Here is a 20,258-nt window from a genome sequence, read left to right as displayed (position 1 = left end):
GTTGCTCCTGGTTCATCTACACATGATCCAGATCCAGCTAAGTGGTCCCACTGGCTGTGTTAAAATCCACTGTAAAACTGCACCTACGTTAGCTCAGCATAGAGTAAAGCTTAACAAGACCAATCCGGTTGGCTAAGCAAAAGTCTCCTTCTTACCAGAGCAGCTAGTCCCTCTGGTGATTCATTTAGGCACATTTCCCATGAGTTCAATATTGTGATGGATCTCTTGCCACAGAGCTGTCAGCCAATCAGCATTTGTGTGTGTTGTGTCATTGCTAGACCATATGAGCAAGTGATTTGTGTAATAGTATTGCAAACAGAAGGCAATATCATCTTTTCATTTCATTCATATGCTGCAGTATAAGGAGCTGCTATCAGATCAGGGGAAGCCTTGGCAGGAGAGCAGAGGAAAATCTCAAAAAAAGAGCAATGCATTAAAAACAGGGATTTGGGCAGGAAACCGTCAGAGATAATGATAGTAACACGGAGGGAACAGCTTCAAAAATGGAACAAATTCTCATTTGCTGGTAGATAATACAGAAACAGCCTGGAGATCTCAGAAGAGCCACTACTTTGGGCTCTGTACAGTAAAAAGTCATTACTTTATAAATGACAACTGTCAAAAAAGACCTGATAATTAAGATGGTGGGTGTGAGTGGTAATTGCCTGTCTGTTCGTATAGATTTGTTAATGCTGCCTTCTCAATTGAGATAAAATGGGCCAAAAAGGAAGATGTGACTGCAAAACACTACCAGATATATTAACGGCTATTAACCAGTTGTTCGTGTGTGTGTGTGTGTGTGTGTGTGTGTGTGTGTGTGTGTGTGTACTGAAGCACATGCTTCGGCATGTGTGTGGACTGAGTTTATGCATCTACAATATCAGTGTGAACGGTATGTGTGATGTATAGTGAGCCAAGCAAAGAGAGATGTTAAGGATCGTTTTTTGCCTGCGTCAGCAGCATCGCAGCGGGAAGGAGGGAGGGAAGGGCTGAGGGAGGGAGGGGTGATGTAGGGAGAGAGGGAAGGAGAGACGCAGAGCAATACCAGTAAACAGGTGCTGGCTCCATCAACATCTCTCTCCTTATGCACCTCATCCCTCACACATGAAGCCGCACATTCATTGTATTTGAGCAAAAGACACAGAAATCCAACTTGTCATGCTACATTACATTTCTATGACCATGTATCTTTTCCGTATGAAAAAGTGTAACAGGGAAATGGAAGATGGGATGCAGAAATCCAGAAAAGACACAAGGGAAGCAAAGCTTCTGGTACCATCACTATGTGTCACACTTTACAAGAGACAGTCATGGAGCAGCTGCTCACAGTCCTTATGTACACAAGCACTACACTGCACCAACATCTTTGCACGAGTACCAATCCTGCTGCAGCACCTGAACAGTAGAGAGGGAGGGGAAAGCTCACAGAGGGGGGGAGACTTAACGAGTAAAAGGTAGTGTTTTTTTTTTCCTCATGCATGTTTCAGTTTTCTTTTATTCCCTCTGGTGTCCTAGTGTGTATGAATGAAGCTGAGTGTGGCTGTGGGTTCCCTGTGCAGCCTAGCGATTGTCCACAGATGGACACACAGCAGGTCTATTAGATACTGAGAAATTAAATACAGGAAAAGGAAGCAAAATCAATGCAATGTGAGGAGGAAGAACTGACTTTGATTTAAAGCTGCTCAGGCTATTCCTCAACTGACTTGTCAGTTTATCCCTTTTTAATCTTTGTTGATGGGTAGGTGGGGGCATCGAAGCAGTTTACCAGAATGTTAAAGCAGTGATGGGATGAGTAAGAAGGTGCTGGGGAAGAAAAACAAGTATAATTGAAGCAAAACCTCTTTGTAAACCTTCCTCTTACACAGAAAGCGGGACACCGAAGAGGAAGGCAGGATATGTACATGAACGATGGAGAGAGAGAGAGAGAAAGGGAGAAAGACCGTGCTGCGCTGCAGTAGCATCCCACAGCAGACGGCTGAGGACTGCCAGTGTGTGTGTGTGTGTGTGTGCATGCACGTGTGTGTGTGACTGCACTGCTGAAGAGGAGGAGTAGGAGGCAGAGGGTGAGCACGCTCTCAGACTCTGCAGGGCCATAGAGGAACACAGAGCAGCAGCGGCAGCACTAGTGTTGGCGTGCATCAAGCAGAAGTCCCTGCGCTGTTGCCCCGCAGTCCACCGCTGTAAGATCTGGACACGCCAACACCACCCAGACCCCTACCAACGCCATGGCACAAGCGGCCAAGCACCTCCGCAAGAACAAGGATTTAGAAGCTCAGGCAGAGCAGGAGCGCAAAGAGAAAGAGGAGGAGAGGGTCAAGAAGAGGAGCCGCTCACGGGATAAAAAACGCAAGGTACTGGGACGATGCACAGGTGGTCAGGGGTGGGGTAGGGTTGGGAGGGAGGGCTGGCTAGAGAGGGGGGGCAGGAAGGTTGAGTCCTCCCCTCTGTCTTTCTATGTCATGCTAAACTATGGTCAGGGGTGCCAGGGCACACATGGAAACCCTGTCATGTTGTGTTTCTACTGTGTGTAAACAGTCTCCCTGACACATGTATGTCCTGCACATACAAACACGGGGAAACGCTCCAACACGCTGCATGCTCTCCTACTCCTCTTGACTGCCTTCTACCTGCTTTGACTGTCCTGTCTAAACCGTCTGATAAGGCAGCGTCTCTACCTCTCACTGTGTCCCCGTCCCTCCTCACATCTCTCTTCTTTGTTTTCACTGCAGTGTGGTGAAATTTCACTACAGCACTGATCATCATGAGGACAGTGAGCTTGTCTGCAACTGTCCGTTCTTGTCTCTTCTCTGCTTTTCTTGTATGTGCATTGTAATGACCGCAGAGCAATACCTGCAGGCTTCTGCCAGCCTGAGGAGTCCCAGGCACAGCAGGAGCGACCAGCTCATTGTAAACAATAAATCTCCGCTCCGTCGGTCAGCGACTGCAGGGACATGTCATAAAGCTGTAGAGTCGACTTTATTCCTCTGGCCACTCATTGCATTTCACTCAAACTCATGAATGAAAATGAGTCATCTGCAGATTGTGCTGTTGTGTATTTGTGGCAAATTGGTCCCCGGCAATCAAGCAGTCCAGCCGCCCTGTGAGTCTGCTGCACTGTGCCAAGCTGGCTGTAAACCAATCTGATGCTGATGCAGTAGAGACAGTGTTATGGACAGAAACACAGTACAGCTCCGCCACTTGCAGATGGGGGGGAAGGGGGGGACGACTGTATTTTTTTTTCATTATTGTTGTTTGTATTTGGCAGGGGGTTTGAAAGGTGTACAGGTATAAAATCAGTGGAAGAATGAAATGGTGAAAGGCAGCATGACTCAAATTCACCTTGGGTTGATGTCTCAGTACGGGTTGGTCTCTGGACTCTGGGTGCGACACTTTGAAAAACAATCTGTTAAATACATGCAATAATTCCGTTTCTCATGACCCTAATGTAGCCCCTGTGTTGAAGATTCGTTGTGTCCTTCACTTCTAACGGGGCTTATCAACCTTTTTAGCTCTTGAGAAAAGGAACCCGAGTGCAGAGCAGTGTGAATTGTGCATGCATGTGCAATATGTGTGTACGTCTGCTAAAATGAGATTGGAGAAGGGGAAGCCTGCAGCTCTAACAGTAGGGATGAGGAGGGATGAGGTTTCTGGGGAGGGTACTAATGCAGCCCAACTTTAACTGAAAGTGTATTGTTTCAGAGGATCCCATATCACTTACGTAACCATGCAGCTTAAGTCTTTAAAATAAGCTTCCTGACTCCCCTCCAGCTCCCCCTCCCAACCTCTTCTTCTTCTTTTTTTTTTTTCCGAACACCGGCTTACAGCCATTCCTGGTTTCTGGAGCGGATGTTAATACTGGGGGAATTCTCTCTTTATGGCTCTTTCTCTCCCTTGCCCTCTTTGTTTCTTTTTTTGTTGTGTGTAGCTACAGAGGCTTATTCTAAAGTCTGTAATTAAGAGGTTGATGGGTGCATGGGTGGTATCAAAACCACTGTCATGCTTTGCAGTTCTGTTTACCACTCAACACTTGTTTTTGGATGTTTTTATCAACTGTCTTATATATTGACCTGCACCTCTGAAGTTCCTCTATCCTCACGATGCAGCCAACACTTTCTCTGTTAGGTTCAATCAAAGGTGTGTTTCTGTCACAGTTGGCTCATATCAAAACACATGCATTTTTATTTTTTGTCTGTATCGTTTTGTCATCAACAAAGTGGTGTATTGTTATGCAACTTCCTGTTTCTTCATTGCTGGAGGCATTTCAGTCTTTTATCCTTAACAAGTGATGTGATTTCAGTTGTTATATGAGGAATAACCTACCGACTCTTTGCAGTTGGTCCAAATATTCTGGTTAATTCAATGTTGCTCAGCATTTCTTAGTACAATAACAAGAGTCCCTCTTCCTTGGTGCAGTTGAATCTAACCAGTATAATGGCCTCTATGGGGCTTTTAGGCTCAAAATCTCATTTCCTCTCTAGTTTTACATTTTAATTTAGGATCTTCCAAAGACATAATTTAATTTACTAACAAATCTCTTAATCCTTAACATTTTAATGCTTTAGTTTACTTTCATACCTAATGTGTTTTACATGATTTCTCCATAACTGTGTGGGGAAAGGAATCTTATGTATTGGTGAATGTCTGGAGTCATAAAGGTAAGGAATGGCCATCAAAAAGTGAGAGTGCCATTTTAATTGGCTTCATGCTGTAGTGTTATTTTACAGTGCAGGTCAGTTGCTGAGCAGTGGATAATGTCGTCCTCAAATTACTTTTATTGATGAGTTTGCTTCTCTTGAAAAATGAGCATTGTCACGATGTGAACCAGCCCTAAATCCCAGTCAGCACTTATGTTCACCTCCATTCTTGACACGTTTATCTTATCACTGTAGCTAGCAGTGGTTTACCAGCCGAGGCTTGTGTGAAGTATTGCTTTACTGTGTTGGTCATATCTGCGCGACACTTCCTTTTTAAGCTCTTTACATTTCTGTATATTTAGGAGATTCTGAGGAAGGAATACTTTACAGCTTTACTTCCAAAAAGGGTATTTTATTTGTTATATATTTAACATCACATGGAATATTCTTTTTTATTAATGTTGATTCTGTCCATTTTCTCTTGACTATAATGTCAGCAGGTCACCACATTATTTTATATATTGAAGATTTACTCCATACAAACAAAGAAACAATGGTGTTTATGCTCGGTCTCTTAGAACTGCATTGCCTCCCATGAGAGAATTAGAATGAGATCAGATTTTTTTTTTTAAATCTAAAGTTCTGAGCAAAGCACACTAAATTTGTCTAGTTTAGTTGTTGGCAAAAACCATCAAATAATTGCACCACTGATCTTTTACGACCATTTAGTGAGCTGCCTTCTTTAGAAACAGTTGTTTTGTTGCTACACTATGAGATCATTATTTGGTGAGCCCCAGGGTGATGAACAAATCCAATAGTCCCATCAGGGATGTATATTCAATGCTGTATTTTCTGTGCAATAGTATGGATTTGTCTCTGGTGTCTTTCTCCTTTTGCTAGCTTTGAGCTAGCATTTCTGTGAGAACATGTGGTGACATAAGAACGTTGGAATCTTTCCACATCTTCATAGTGTAATTACGTCCAGCAAAGAGGTTTCACCTTTGCCTTTTTGTTTTGCAAAACCTACAAACCCAGTTTTCAGAAAATCTGGTGGAGGGGGGATCTTCAGTGTTTTGGTTTCTTTCCAATTCTGATTAGTTTTTCATATCTAATTGTGATCCACATCTGTTGATACCAGAGCCTATTCCCTTGAATATTAATATTGTTGATGTTAGAATTATGTGTGTGATGAATTGATGAGGCTGTAGTAAACCAATGGAACCATGGTCCCAATGGAAGGTACAGGATATTTGGTCTGTGGCAGAACTCAGCCTGTGAATAACGTCAGTATTGGCACTCAATTCCAATGTTTCCGACACTCCATTTCTGTCTTATCATTAAAACATTTCAGATGGTAACAACTTTTGAGCTTGAACTTCCTCAACATCGGAATGGGAACATGCTTTTGGATGCAACATCTTCCCTAAAACACACTCATTTAAATGCCTCAGCCACTACTATTTGTCATATGTGTACTGAAAGAAAATCATTAGTATCATATGCACGCTCAGTGTCTGAGTTAAAAGGTCACTGTTGGTGTGTACACAGTTGAGTGAGGCTTGTCTTGATGCTTTCAGGTCAGTGAAATACAGAGACGGATAGTTATGGCAGCTGAGGACTGAGCTATTAGTGGTGCTGGCACTGAGACTCACCACGTCTTGTAAGGATGCACTATGGCTAGTTTGTTGTTTTTACGTTGTCTAGTACTCAGGTGGTGGCGGCAGCTGTATATCGCAGCATTCAGGAATTTTGAAGATACCGTTCAGCTGCATACTCCCACATTCCTATACAACCACCACAGAGCAGGGCTGTGCAGCTGGTATGGCTGCAAGTTAACATTGCAGTGAAGGAGATGTATAAGTGCTGTCTTGATCGTAATAAAAAGCAGAGGTGGCATCAGTCGATCAGCATTCCAGCCTCGTCTCTGTCTGCTTCTCTGCCTCTGCCCTCCAAAGTCTCTTACCCTCCCTCCTGACCGGGAAGTGGAGCCGTCTCTTAGGTTAATATGCCGATGTCTGAGACAGATTGGTACCATAATGTTGTCTAGTGTTGATTCTGTTTGTCTGCATGTATGATTTTGTGTGTGTGTGTGCGTGCAGGTTTGGTGCAGTGGATTAGGGGTGCTGCAGCAGTGACTAAGCCCATCAGAGATGGCACCTGTCGGCTGATCAGACCTGCCTGCCCGGTACCTGCATCCTTGTCATCAGCAATCAGAGCAAATCATTTTAATCAATCATTCTTGGCACGCTATTGGCAGCTGATGATCCATTGTATAAATGGCCATTGGTTGTGGGCGGCATGGCTCTACGGGTAGAGTGGCCGTCTAGCAACCAAAGGGTCGCTGGTTCGATGCCCGACCCCGGTGACCATGTCAAAGTGTCCTTGAGCAAGATACTGAACCCATAATTGATCCTGATGAGTAGGTTGGCGCCTTGCATGGCAGCCTCCACCATCAGTGTGTGAGTGTGTGTGTGTGTGTGTGTGTGTGTGAATGGGTGAATGAGATGACACTGTAAAGCGCTTTGAGTACCGCTAAGGTAGAAAAGCGCTATATAAAATTGAGTCCATTCACAACATTTAAATATTAAATGTATTTTTTTAATATGTTCAACCTGTACACAGCTGTTCCAGGCTCAGGAAAAATAAATACTGGCTTATATGTCACCTTTTCTGTCTTATTTAGGTGGATAGTGATTTTTTTTTCTTTCTTGGACGTATGATTTACATAGTTGATTTAATTTTTTTGTATATATTACCTCTGCGAGGATATGTTTTTACTTGCATCAGTGTAGTGGTAGTGCATAGTTTTACACTCCTGAATGTCATTTTAATTAATAAAAACATAGAAATATAATAGTTTAAAGAACTGTGAGAGGGCATGCTATTGGCTGTGAGCAGGGCCAATATGATACCAATGTAACGGAGAAAGAAAATAAAAATGCAATTCTCACTTTGTTATATTGCCCCAAATTTGAATTGGTTCCTCCTTGGCCCATACTACATCCCTCAACATCATCCTCAGTTTTTGCACGATCCTTTGTAAAGGCAAACAAACCAAATCATCACCTACTTGCCAGAGGTAATAACACAGAAATTGCTTTTCTGGGGGGCAGGAAGTCAGCTAGTTGAGTAGAGATCAATAAGATAAGGAAGACACGGAGTCATGTGAAATTATGACCATCTGAGTGTGATGGCATGTGACATTGCTCTATCTAGGTGCTCCAAATCATCCAAATTTCTTTCAGCTTTCACCACAAAGCATCACATGGGAAGTGGAATTGAGACCATAGAGCAAATGGTTGTATGTTCTTGTCATGTGCATCCTTATTTCTTTGCTAAGTGATTTTCATTCAAGAACCTGTGAGGTCTGTCAGTCCATAGACAAAGCTAAATTAACAAACTCCAATACATTTGCTAAAAAGTTTCTCAAAGAGATTTTTTCCAAATCTGATCATGCCAATGTGTTTGGTTCTAATCTGTCACTTCATACTAATTTCATTATTGTCAGCTGCTCTGACTAGAATACTGATATCCAATGAGAATTATGATTGTCGATTGTAAGTAGGCTGTTATTGTAGTCAAAAACCAATGTGGTCTCAGACAACTGCAGACCCGTTGACATGCAGTACTTCTCTTCTTACACTCTGGAGTTCTTTGGGAGCCTATTTTTCATACATGAAGTGTAGATCAGTGTCTCCTGGGATAAGCTGAACCGGTTCTTGTTTTAAAAGTGTTTGAAAGCGGTCCATCATCCACAGAGTGGAACAGGTTGGACATGAAATACAGACGTGATGACTGATCTGCAGTGGTCCAATCTGATTTTTAAATGCTGTAATGAACTGTTCAGACTGCAGCCTGCTAGCGGAAATCTTCTCTGATGGCAGAGATGCCTTTAGTATCTTATTCAACATACTGTATGTATTCAGTCATTAATAAATATATTTTCTGGTGGATGTGAAGTTGGTCTCTTTGTGTGCTGAAAATTCTGCACAGTCACAATTTGCCTGGAACTTGGACGTCAGCGCAGACTTTACGCTAGAATCCCGTAACGATGACTGTCTCATACTGTAAAAACAAGTTGTTTTGAACTAACCCATTACTTATGATTGAGTTGGACCTGGATACCGCTGGCCAACTCCCAGATAATCATTGTGCAGACTCTTATTTTGGCTTCATTTTTGTGAAGTGGGAGGAAGTGGAAGTACTTTTTCAATGATTATAGAGATAATGGTTTACATAGTTGTGGCTACTTTTGGGACTAAACAGTGTAGACTTGGTTTAAGCTTTAAGCTCATTAGCCTCCATGAAATGACTGTAAGTCTATTTAACATCCTCTGAGGTGATGGGCACACCAGTTGAAAGTGTGTGTGTGCATCCAGGTGGCCCTGTGGAACCCCACAGACGGATGACTCAGCAGGCCCGGTCAGGACTATCACTCATGTTGATGGAGGCTGAGAATGAGTCTTAGTGAGTCCAGCTCCTGGCTCTAAGTGCTGCTGGAGCTGCAGCGTACTCTCCTTTAATTAAAGCTGGAGTGGAAGGCGCACGTGAGGCCAATTCACCAACCCCCACCCCACTCCTCCCCCTCCCCACGCACAAGGGCGATGGCAGGTCTTTATTTATGAGGTTGCAGAAGCTGAGTGATTTCAAAACGGATACCACACCCATTCAGGTTTGGTTGATTAATGCGAGAGAATCCGCTCCTCTTCAGCTGCTCTCCGTTCTTTGTGAAAACATGAAAGAAAGATCATGAATAAAATAAACAAGAAAGGAATGACAGCAGGCACTCCCTCTCTGCAGGGGTTCGGCTTTCCCAGAACTCTAAAGCCTCAGGTTATTTTAAAATTCTTGATCAGCGATAAAGATGTCTGTATTTCATCCTCACTGCAGTGATTAATTCTTTCATTTATGGCTGAAATCACAAGCATCAGCACCTGCTTTTTCTGTGTTCTTATCTGAGTGATAAAAGCCTGGTAAGCATGGAAGACGCAACCTGTTTATTTGTACATCTCCTAGCTGCTAATTGTAAATCAAGTCAGCCCGACATGTAGGACTGCAGTGTTTCAGAATTGCATCAGTCCCCAACACGGGTTTAAATCTCAAAAAATATTAACGGCGGCTTCATCTGTCTTTGCTCATCCTCCCACTGCACAGTATAATCTATTCATTTGAGAGACAGCACGTGAAATGATGTGTCATATTGAAAGGGGCTTCCTCAGACTTTCCTTCTAGTGGCTCCCTCCCTGCATCTTCCTCTCTAGCGCTCTCCTTCTCTCTCTCTCTCCCTCCTCTCTCTCTCCTTGGCCGATTGCGCTAATCTCTCCTCCCAATTGCTATTCTGATAGCACAGCTGTTACGTAACTCCCTGAAACAAGAATTGAGAGATCAGGGTTATTGAAATGGATCCTCATCATGCCCAAAAAAAGAGGAGAGGGAGAGAAAGAGGGCAGTATCTTCTTTGAGCAATTTGATAGGCATTTGCTGGACAGCTTGTGGTCAGAAAGGAAATCTTTTGGTGTATATTGCCAAACCGGAGCCTCTTCCCTTTAAGCTCCTTCTTGCTGATGAGGAAGGCAAGAGGAAAGGACAGGAGGTAGAGAAGGGAGCTTAGTGGGGTTTGATGTGCAGGTGCTCTGAGTCCTGCCATGATATCCTCACATCCTGCAGCATCTCTTGGACGAAAGCTCGTAGCCTCTGCAATGTGCAGCCTACCATCCCCTGTATTGATCCTGCTCTCCTCCTTACCAAAAGACTGTATTTGCCCCGTTTTTCTGTTTAAAATATTTAGTATTTAACTGGGGTTTATAGCAGTTAAATTCCATCCACTTTATGTAAAGGTTGTTTTGTTTCTATCCCTCATGAATTTATTCTGCAGCACACAACATGATTAACCTTTTTTTTTTTTTTAAAGTTCTGAGCCATTTTCTCCTGTTTTTGTTTTTTATAGAGCAAAGTTACCTTTTTCTAAGTTTTTTCCATGCAAGGCAAGCATGCCACACTAGGCCTGCACTAATGTGTGTGGGAAGCTCCTTGTGTGTTGGTGATTATTTGTGAGTGTTTTGTGTGGAGATGACCTCTCAAGCTGTAGGAATATAGCCTCAGGGTAGAGCCAAAGCACAGGGAGGGAGCAAAATATAAAAGTGAGCCTGAGTCACTTATTTACCTGACTGAAATGATTATTCCTTTTTGGTTTCTGACAGTGAAAAAGGAAAATTCAATTTGATACCCAACGGTGATTCAGGGGGTCATTACAGCAGTTTCTCAGCTGTAATTCTCAGTTCTAGTCCTCTGACCATGGACAAGAAAAATTTCGGACATTATCACACCTTCCCTGCTCTGGCCCAGATCGTAGTTTGGATGAGCCACGTTAGCAAGTGTGAAAGGTAGCATCAGGTCTTTTAAGAGACAATTGAAGACTCAATTGTTCAGAGAGCACCGAGGCACTTAACCTGACTCTTCTCCTCTTTGGGGTAGAATAAGTCAGAGGGTCCAAGACCCAGCACTTAGTGATTATGTAGCACTAACTGTGTTGTGTGATGTTGTATGTCTGTTATATTAAAAAAAAAAAAAGAAAAAAAAAAAAAAAGGGAGGGGGGGCAACACTTCTTCTGCCACTAGATGGCAGTACCTGTGACCAAATCACAACTGAAGCACTTTTGCGCTTCCTATGGACTTTTCCTTAATTAGGTCTAAATTCTTGCTTGTGTTGTACGTCGCTTTGGACAAAAGCTTCTGCTAAATGAAATTGTAGAATTGTTGTAGAATTGTAGGTCACGATCTCGGAAAAAGGAGCAAAATTGGGTCAGATTTTAAGTCGTCTGGTCCGGTCCAGAATAGTGTCAAAACTTTTGGAAGTTTCGACCATAGCGCCATAACGGCTAGTTCCAGTAGATTGTAATCAGAAACAGACAACAGAGAGTAGGAGACTTTCAGGCTTGAAGTATTTAATTGAACAAAAGGAATCCGTCAACTTCTCTCCATCCAGACGGGAAGAGTCGACCGAATAGACGCTGCTATAATCAGATGCACACCTGGGGCAGGCAGCCCGCTTATAACGACAGGATGCAACTCTGTTGTGCAAAGTTATTAGGTGCATTTGCAAAGAAATTATAACACGAAACGGAAACTAACAAGACCAACCAATATATGAAACCTTAAGGCATCCCTTCGGGTAACAGATGATGACATCACAAGGCCCTGAGTGTGGCCTCAAATGGTACTTTGGAGTATCGCTCTGTTCTCCCAGATGACAAATCATACTTAGTGGAGTGCAGATTTCTTTAGTCATCTAATCCTTGTGGTGAGTGTCATGGCGGTTTTGTAGCATCGTGGACCTGTTATTAAAAGCTTAGTCACTTGTAAACCTCTTGATCTGAAACCCTAGAGGGAGAGGTAGTGTCACTTTGACTTGATCCTCTTCACTTCTCATCCCACCCTGTATGCACTTTGTTCTCCAGAGGGATGGCCAGTAAATAAGTGGGTCTTCATTTACCCAAACCTTCATGCAAACAGCACATTTCAAAATGTATGCACTTTTCAAAGTGGGGCTGTTGTTTCTTTCAAATTTCCACCTGTTAATGACAATTCATCACTTAAGTTTTCATGCAAGTTAGATAATAGTTGTCTTTGTACTAATATTTACCATGAAAACAAGTCATAAATCTCATGTCTTGATACTTAAATGCTCCAAATACAGTAAACTGATGCCTTTCTAAAATAAACCACAATGAAAACCTGTTTTATCACTTATGCACACAAAGTTCAGGCTCTGATAGCTGGATCTATTTTGATTATGGTTACAAATCGATGCAGATCTGAGGCTAATCTCATCTCACCATCAGTTTCCTAAACCTCGCCTCACTTTTTCTTAGTGAGCAAAAAGCTAGTCAAATGTAACACATCCATGCAAATAGAGTAATTTTAAGTGCTAAGAGCAGAATGTCAGATCCATGAGGGAAGTGAGGACGTATGTAATTTGATTGAACTGTCCCTTGAGGTGAAATGATTAAAACTAAACTTAAATTGATCTAATAAGGATTTGGATGCTATGGGACACAGATGTCATGCAAAGGCAGTGGGTTTGGGAGGATCTGGGTGCCAGTCGTTATAAACGAGTGCGTAGAGGAGAGACAGGAGCGCTCTCTGGTCAGGATGTATTTCATTAATTCCAATGATGGTTGAAATAGACATTTATCACAAACCAAACCTGCAGTTTTTCTGGGTTTTTTTGTTTTTTCTGCAACCAAATGTTTCCTCTGAATTCATTTAGTATTAAAACTGGTTTCCTCCCTCCGTGCGTGTCATTGTGCTTGTGTGTGAGCTCACACGTTCATTGAGCAGAGGCACGTGGGTTGTCTTGTGGCGCAGGATTTACTAGCTTGCTTGGGAGGATAGTGGTGTCACCCTCCCTCTAATTGGCTGACCCCAGAGATTTTTCTCCAGCAGATGCAGAGCCAGATGCCTACCCCTTCCTTTTCTCTTCCTCTCTCCTCCAGCACATTCCTCCATCCCTCCCATAATCAATTCTCCTGCTTCAATATAGACTACAACTCCTTCCCCTCGCCTCTCTGCTGCTGCTGTTACTTGCAGCACACTGCAACACTGCGAGATCATGCTTTCCGATCCTTACACCTCCCTCTGTTTTTCCAGCGCCTAGATCCACATTTAGAGAGAGAGAGAATCGAGAGATTAAATGAGCAACAGAGGCAGACAGGAGGGGGATGGAGCGTTTTTATTGTGGCAGCCTAATATTTTGTTTGGCAGGAAGGAAAAGAAAATGGTTGTGTATGTAGATATAGAATAATAAACTTGACACATTTTATAAGATCAGGTAATGTTTTAGCTGCATTTCTGTATCAAATCTGTTATGATCACAGTTGGAGAGGGGAGGATGGAGGGGCAGTTCTTCGGGACAGCTGTGGTATGATCTCAGGATAAAGGGGAGTCTACATAATGCAGTAGCTTCACAAGGTCAACCACACCTCGAACACAGATCACATGTAAGCGCACATGTATGTAGACTTAGCACAGGCACATCCAATGCCAGCCATCCCTTAGTCAGCACAATATTTGCTGCTTTGTGAGGGAGATGAATGTCGCCACCTAGTGTTAATACAGAGGACCTTCCAATCATGATGTGGACACTGACATCATCTTATTTACTCACATTTGTTTCCTTGTTCCTTTCCTCCTACATAATCCCTCTTTTCCTTCTGGCCTCAAGTAAACTGTCTTATAATGTTATGATCTTTAAAGAAGCAAACTCTATAATTTTTTATTTCCGTTTGAGGAAAGCAGTGGGATTCTTTGCTCCTTCTGTCCTTGACACTTTGTGTATCTGCACTTGCTAACGTGACCCTGCTGAGCACCAACATCTGGCCCAGTGACGGCACTAATTATTTCTCTTAGAGACAGTCTTTTAAATGTGTATATATTGTTATACACACACACACATCCATATTTCATTTCCTGTACAACCATGTGCTGCTCTGTAAATCCATCTTAACCATCTGGACCAGGTCAGTCCAGTTAAGCAATGTCAAGGAAGACACAAAGGGACAGTTTTCCAAAAGATTATTCGGTGAGTTCTTTTTTTTTTTCTTTTTTTTTCTTGACAGCTAAAGTCACACCCTATTCATTTAGTTAACTTAATTTCCCCAATTCTTTTTCTGCTTTTTTTCCTCAAGTCAACTCTGACAGTTCCAGCACTTTCTGTGAGCACTCATTTTCCTTTGTGCAGACTCCAAGTAAAGGGGAATATATGGCGGAGCTTCAGGCGGTGCAGGAGAGTTAGTCTGCTTGTAATGGAGAAAATGTTTGTCAGAGCATTGAGTGCTGTGACTTTGGCCTTCGCTACCCCTCGGGCACAGACCCATAATTGCCTGCACACTGGTGGAACGCTTCTGCATCTGACGCAGATGTGTGTGAGTGTGTGTGGCCATTGTTGCCTCCTCTTTGTATGGCCATATTATAGCCTCTGGGATGTTCTGTGTGACAAAAATAACTCCTAGATCAATATTTTACCCCCATCCCTCCCCTCTTCATTTAAAAGAAATCTCTAACAGTTTTACAGGAGATAATGAAGCTGTAGATCCTGCAATTAAATGGTTAAAAGATTACTAGTTACTGCGCAAACTACCTGAATCAGATCTGAGCTGCAGTGCATATGGTACATTTTCAGAATTTGTCTGCTTACCAAAATACATCTTTCTCAAAAGAGCCACGATGGCTTTAATGAATCACCGTTCAGAAAAATGTCCTGCACTCATTAATGTTGATCTTCTGGATTGTAATTAAAAACAAACACAAAATATGAACGTTATATTGCCTTCATCTCCTCTGTCATTTGTCCTTGGCTGAAGGTCATCACCGAGCAGTTTCCTTTTTAAAGACTTGCTGTTTTCCCATCATTCATCAGTTTTCTTTCCCCACCTCCCTTGCCGTCACTCCATTCTAGTCATTTTTGCATTCTTGCATCCTGCTGAGTCGTGGAAACTGAATCCACTCCATTTTATTCCCGCCTCTCTGGTCCCTCGTGCTCACTTTGCCCATCTTCCCTTCTCCAGGTCGGCGTCATTGGAACAATCTGATCACATTTATCAGGACGGTGTCGTGCATCGTATTGCTTCAGATACACTTCACTGTGTAATGTGTCATTTATTTTGGATGTCACAGTCCATTCAGCCTGTCAAAACAGTTCTCTAATGTCTGGTGTGGCTCTGGGGAACTTTGTCAAATCTAACATGATTATTCATTTGAGTAATCTTGACTTTGGGGATACAGAATGGAAGCGATGTCATTTTGGGTGCCGAGTTTAAGGCACTGGTGTTTGACAATTTTTTTTTCACATCCTCAACAAAGTGCAAAAATAGTTGGAGCAACCCTTTTCATGAAAATGCTTTGACATGTCCACTGTAGTATTTTATATTGCAATTAATGTCTCGTGTTGTTTGAATAAATTATCTACAAATATATTTCTGTAAAACAAAAGGTATTTATTCTACTTGGAGTGAGTTGCAGCTCTTCCAACACAGTTTACGCAGGTTCAACCAGTGTATTACTGTTATTTTTACACTTCGCATGCCTGGTTTTACACACTTGTAGAATCCTTGAACCTCAGCCTCAGTTGTTATGCAATGTGCTTAGAATATCCTGATACTGAGCCGAGGTGTGTGCGTGAGTGTGAAAGTCGGGCTTGTGTGTCCAGCAAAGCATTCTACTGCTTAATGCAAATCCTTTTTATTTGGCTTTAAGGTTTTAATCCAAAATAACCACTAGGTTAGTCCTACTTTTGAGCCATCTGATGATGCATCATTGATCCAGCACCTTTTTTTTTTTTTTCTTTCTTTTAAGCTTGATGCTAGTATATCCTAGACTTAAACACTTTCTTTACTTACTGCAAAATGTTCTCCAATAATCTAAGAAGAATAATCTGTTGTATAGCAGCTTTAGCTGAGCTGGTAATAGTCTCACTTTTAAGCAACATATTTTCAACTGCAAAAAAGGAAAAAGCTGGTCATGTTTAACTTTGATGTGAGACCGATGGTCTTTGCAGCCACCTGTTTCTCTTAACAGCTAAAGTTGAGTAGACATTATATTTTTGACTGTGGTGATTGAACTATCTCAGCTGAGATGTTCAGTAAAACACAGGCAACACAATCAGACGTTTTCAATTAAACAGTGTCCCTCTCCATGTGCTGATGTAGAACAACATATTTAATCTACATTTAGTTGGTTTACTTCAGTTTCCCTTGTTGACTTTTCCTCATGGGTGGATTGTTAAGGGGAGAGACTACGGAAGAGCCGGCCTTGGCTCCCTCTGCTGGTCACAGTAGGGTCAGATCTCATTTACATTCAACTTCACTGTTCCTTGGTCAGCACTTGTCCAGGTTGACAGCACAGCATAATGCCGTCAGTAAACTGACAGCTAGTTCAAAGATCATCCTCGAGCCATGGACGTGTCCTGACGAGAGTCAGGGGAACCAGCACAAGAAGTGGGAAGAATCGTGGCAGTGAAATGTATTTGCAAGGTGGGAGGAATCAGTTGTGTTTTGTGTCGTGTGGGAAGCCTGGAGGACTCCGTCTTTATCGGACGCACACAGTCGCACGTTGTCCCAGATACCAACCAGGCGTGCAGTACACACACAAGCTGTGTTCACACCCGCCTCTCCCTCTGCTCCAGTGCAGCAATTCATCGCTGTTCTGCAACACTCTTACGCAGAGTCGTTAATTATTCATTAAGGATATCTGCACTTGTTCAGTGACGGAGTTGATAGAGAGGTGGAATTATAAAATAAAGAGGTTACACGTTGATATTCCTAAAGCCGTCATTACTCAATCATCAATTACTCTAGAAAAACAGTTAACCTCGGTGTTACCGGAATAAACTACTAATATCACAGGAAATCTATTCTTTCGAACATTAGAACTGTGTGGGCAGATACATAAATGATAGTATTATCTTTTTTAATTATCTGGTTCATATTTCATATGAGAAACATCAGCTCACTGCCAATAGAGCACCTCAGGCTCTCTGCAGCCATCTCATAAACTCAACACATGGCTCCACCTTCTCTGCATCAATAACTTCAGTGGTTCCAACAAGTAACCACAACACCTCAGTGTATTGTTTGGCATTTAGTGCTGGGGTTGTTATTAATTAGCAGTTTGAATCCCCTGGTTAATAAGCTGGCTTGTTTAGAACTTTGAATATAGTTTTAATTTGAAGGTTTGTTTAGTCTTTAGTCAGCACAGGAAGTTTCTGTCAGATGAGGGAAGATTATATTTCAGGAAACAATCTCAGCCTCAGTGAATGAGGACATAGGTTCTGTGTTAACGCTCATGAATATGAAGACGAGGCTGATGGGGGAGAGAGAGTGGGGAATGTGTGAGGGGACATTTTATGAATTCAATGGATGCTGTCATCGGGGCTAGCAGAGGGTACAGGTGTGTAGAGTGGCAGCAGTGATTGTGTGTGTGTGTGTGTGTGTGTGTGTGTGTTGGGATGTGTAATTGCTGTCTTCAGAGGCCGATTTGAGTGATTCTACTGGGGTGTGCTTCCTGTCAAAGTGGAGACACAGATTGGTGGAGGCAGGTCTGGCTCGGTGTGGTCCACGGCACTGCAGGGTCATGAATGATTTACTGGCAGCAGAGGTGAGCTCCGTCCTCTAGCTCTCAGGATGCACGTCGGCATTTACGACCTCAAGAGGTGATTCATTTTGCTGTATTGATAGTGAAAATAAATTGGATTTCTTTTGGTTATATTTATGATAATGTGTGTTGTAGTATCACAAGTGGTCCTGCTGCTGCATTTCACCGCAGTTTATCCAAGCCAGATAGTTCACTTGAGTTCTGCTATGTCGATGTAATCTTCGCAGTTTTCAGTGTAGACTTAAATACGTTTTAAACACGGGGAGGAGGATGGTCGAGGTCCTGCAGTCTTGAGTAGTATACAGAAGTGTTTTTATACCTTTTTTGATATTTTAGCTCTCATACGACAGCAACAAGGAGGAGGAGGGAGATGGGAAAGATGCAGACATTGCAGTAATCTTAATCAATAGGCTACAAGGGCGAGCTTAGAAATAATCCATCAATATTCTCTCACAGCAGAGCCTCACATTTATCACATGGCTTCCAACTCATAGAGAATCGTATCATGTTTCAGAGCTGGTGAGGTTACATGGCTCCGACATACTACATCATACCCGCGCTGCTGTTGGTCTGCTGCAAGCATATAGAGTCTCATACATGAACACACTCACCTGCTCACAGGTGTCATCTCTGGGTGCCGTTTGGCCATAACTGCTGTCATGATGTACTTTTCTGCTTCAGCATAGATGAACCCACTTTTTTTTGGTGTGTTTTCTATCAGTTTTGGTTGAGGGGATGTCACTGGAATTTCGCTATAATCAAGCAGTTCAAAGATAAAGCCGGCAATAATCAGTGAAGACGGATAGATTGATGGGTAGAAACTTTATTCAGCCCATCATCTAGAAGCTCACAAGTCTGGATTGAAAAACAATGACGGACAACAAAAGTCTCCAGAATGGTTAAGACTAAGGGCACATTTGCACACTTCATCATTATGATATTGTTCTTGGTTCTGCAATTTATGCAATGTGTGTATTTGTTTGTATAGCCCTGATGGCTCCTTAACAGCGTCACAGGACACACAGACAAAGAGCACCCTTGTCAGCCATGAAGAGAACCCGTGTTTGAACACGTATTCTGTGTCAGTGGCAGAAGGACGGCATTGATAGAGATTAATCGCAGTGAGAACGACAGTTGGGTTTTGACTTTGAGTAAAAATAAAAAGATAAATTGAGGGGAAAGGTGTCTGTGCAACAGATCGAAGACAGTGCAGCGTGGTGGGGCTTGGAAATCCTTTTTTTTAATGCTCCATTTATTCAAAATGGAAGCCAAAGGTGCTGTCTAAGGTTAAATATTTTGAGTTATTACTTCTACTTATAGTCATTTTTTTCCCATTTGATGAAGCAGGTTGTTTTTTTTCATTTTGCATTTTCTTTTTGTTCAATTTCAACTGCGTGTGCCCGTACAGCTGGGACACTTACCATACATTTTCACACCATCGAGTACCTTTCCTGCTAGTACTTCTACACCAAGAGTATCAGAGTAATATTTGGCATTCAACATTCAGAAGAATCTCATTGGTGTTCCTTTTCTATTGTCCAAGGTATTTCTGCTTTTGCCTTCAAAGAGCAAGTCGTTGTTTTGTCAGAATTTAATTTGAGCCAAAATATTTACTGAGTCCTCCACCTTGCCATTCTCAATTAATTCGCAGTCTTTTCCCCCCCCACTCGTGGACAAACATGTTCCTTCAAGAGAGGTAACAGTGTATCACCTTTTTTATCTTCCCTTTCTTCCCTCTCTTGACCCCTCTCATCATGTACAGCTTCAGTTACAATGCTCCCTCTCATAGCATCCAAACCTTTCTGCTCTCTCCTCAGCGTTCTCTTTTCTATTTCCATACAGCTCTCTAGTTTGCTCACATTTTTTAACTCTCTTCGCTTTTCTTTCATTTTAGTCCTCAAACTGACCCCAGCCTCTTCATGTGTGCTTCTTTATATGCCTCAGCTTTGACAACCCACTCCAGCCGCTCTCGCCAATGAAATCCTAACTCAAGAGCTCTCTTCCTGTTTTGGAGGGTTTTTCCTGAGGGTTAGGGTCCTCTCTGTGGTTGGTATGTGTCTGATTTGGAGGAGGGATGCATGCTTTGTGTGCAGAGATGTGTGTTTTTTCACAGGTGTAGGGAGTTCTTGTATGTCTCCCTTCTTGCTTGAATATTGCGAGAGGAAAGTTAATTTAGTGTGTGACAGAGGGGGTTCTGAATTGATAAGGTCCTGCCTCAACACACACATCTAGATACTACTAAGGGCAGGTCTGAGATCTTTGTGCAGATTATCAGCAACAGAAAACGGGGATCTTGAGGGTTTATGGAGGCACAGGATCTCAAGGGTTTTATGGAGACACTACAAATTGAAAGTTCAATCCAACTGAGCACGACTATTCCTCTTTCATTACCTCTGCCAAGGATTACATGTTTTCACCTTGTCAGTCCATCTATCTGTCCATTTGACTTGATATTAGATGGTTCTTCTCGGTGGA

General features: G+C 42.5%; 1 protein-coding gene across 1 annotated transcript in view; it reads left to right on the top strand.

Moving 5' to 3' along the window:
* Nucleotides 1-20,258, top strand: part of ank1a (ankyrin 1, erythrocytic a) — a 94,211-nt gene that overhangs the window by 10,864 nt on the left and 63,089 nt on the right. The window contains exon 2 of the mRNA XM_086206163.1: nucleotides 1,866-2,351. Coding sequence (XP_086062289.1) covers nucleotides 2,226-2,351 — 126 coding nt within the window. The 5' untranslated portion in view covers nucleotides 1,866-2,225. The remainder of the gene's footprint in view (nucleotides 1-1,865; nucleotides 2,352-20,258) is intronic.

The sequence above is a fragment of the Aulostomus chinensis genome, chromosome 6 (genome assembly GCF_037954235.1).
Source record: "Aulostomus chinensis isolate RoL2024-O1b breed Wild chromosome 6, RoL_Achi_v1.0, whole genome shotgun sequence".
Taxonomy (NCBI): Eukaryota; Metazoa; Chordata; class Actinopteri; order Syngnathiformes; family Aulostomidae; genus Aulostomus; species Aulostomus chinensis.
The sequence above is the reverse complement of the archived record's forward strand: the minus strand, read 5'-3'. Positions and strand labels throughout refer to the sequence as shown.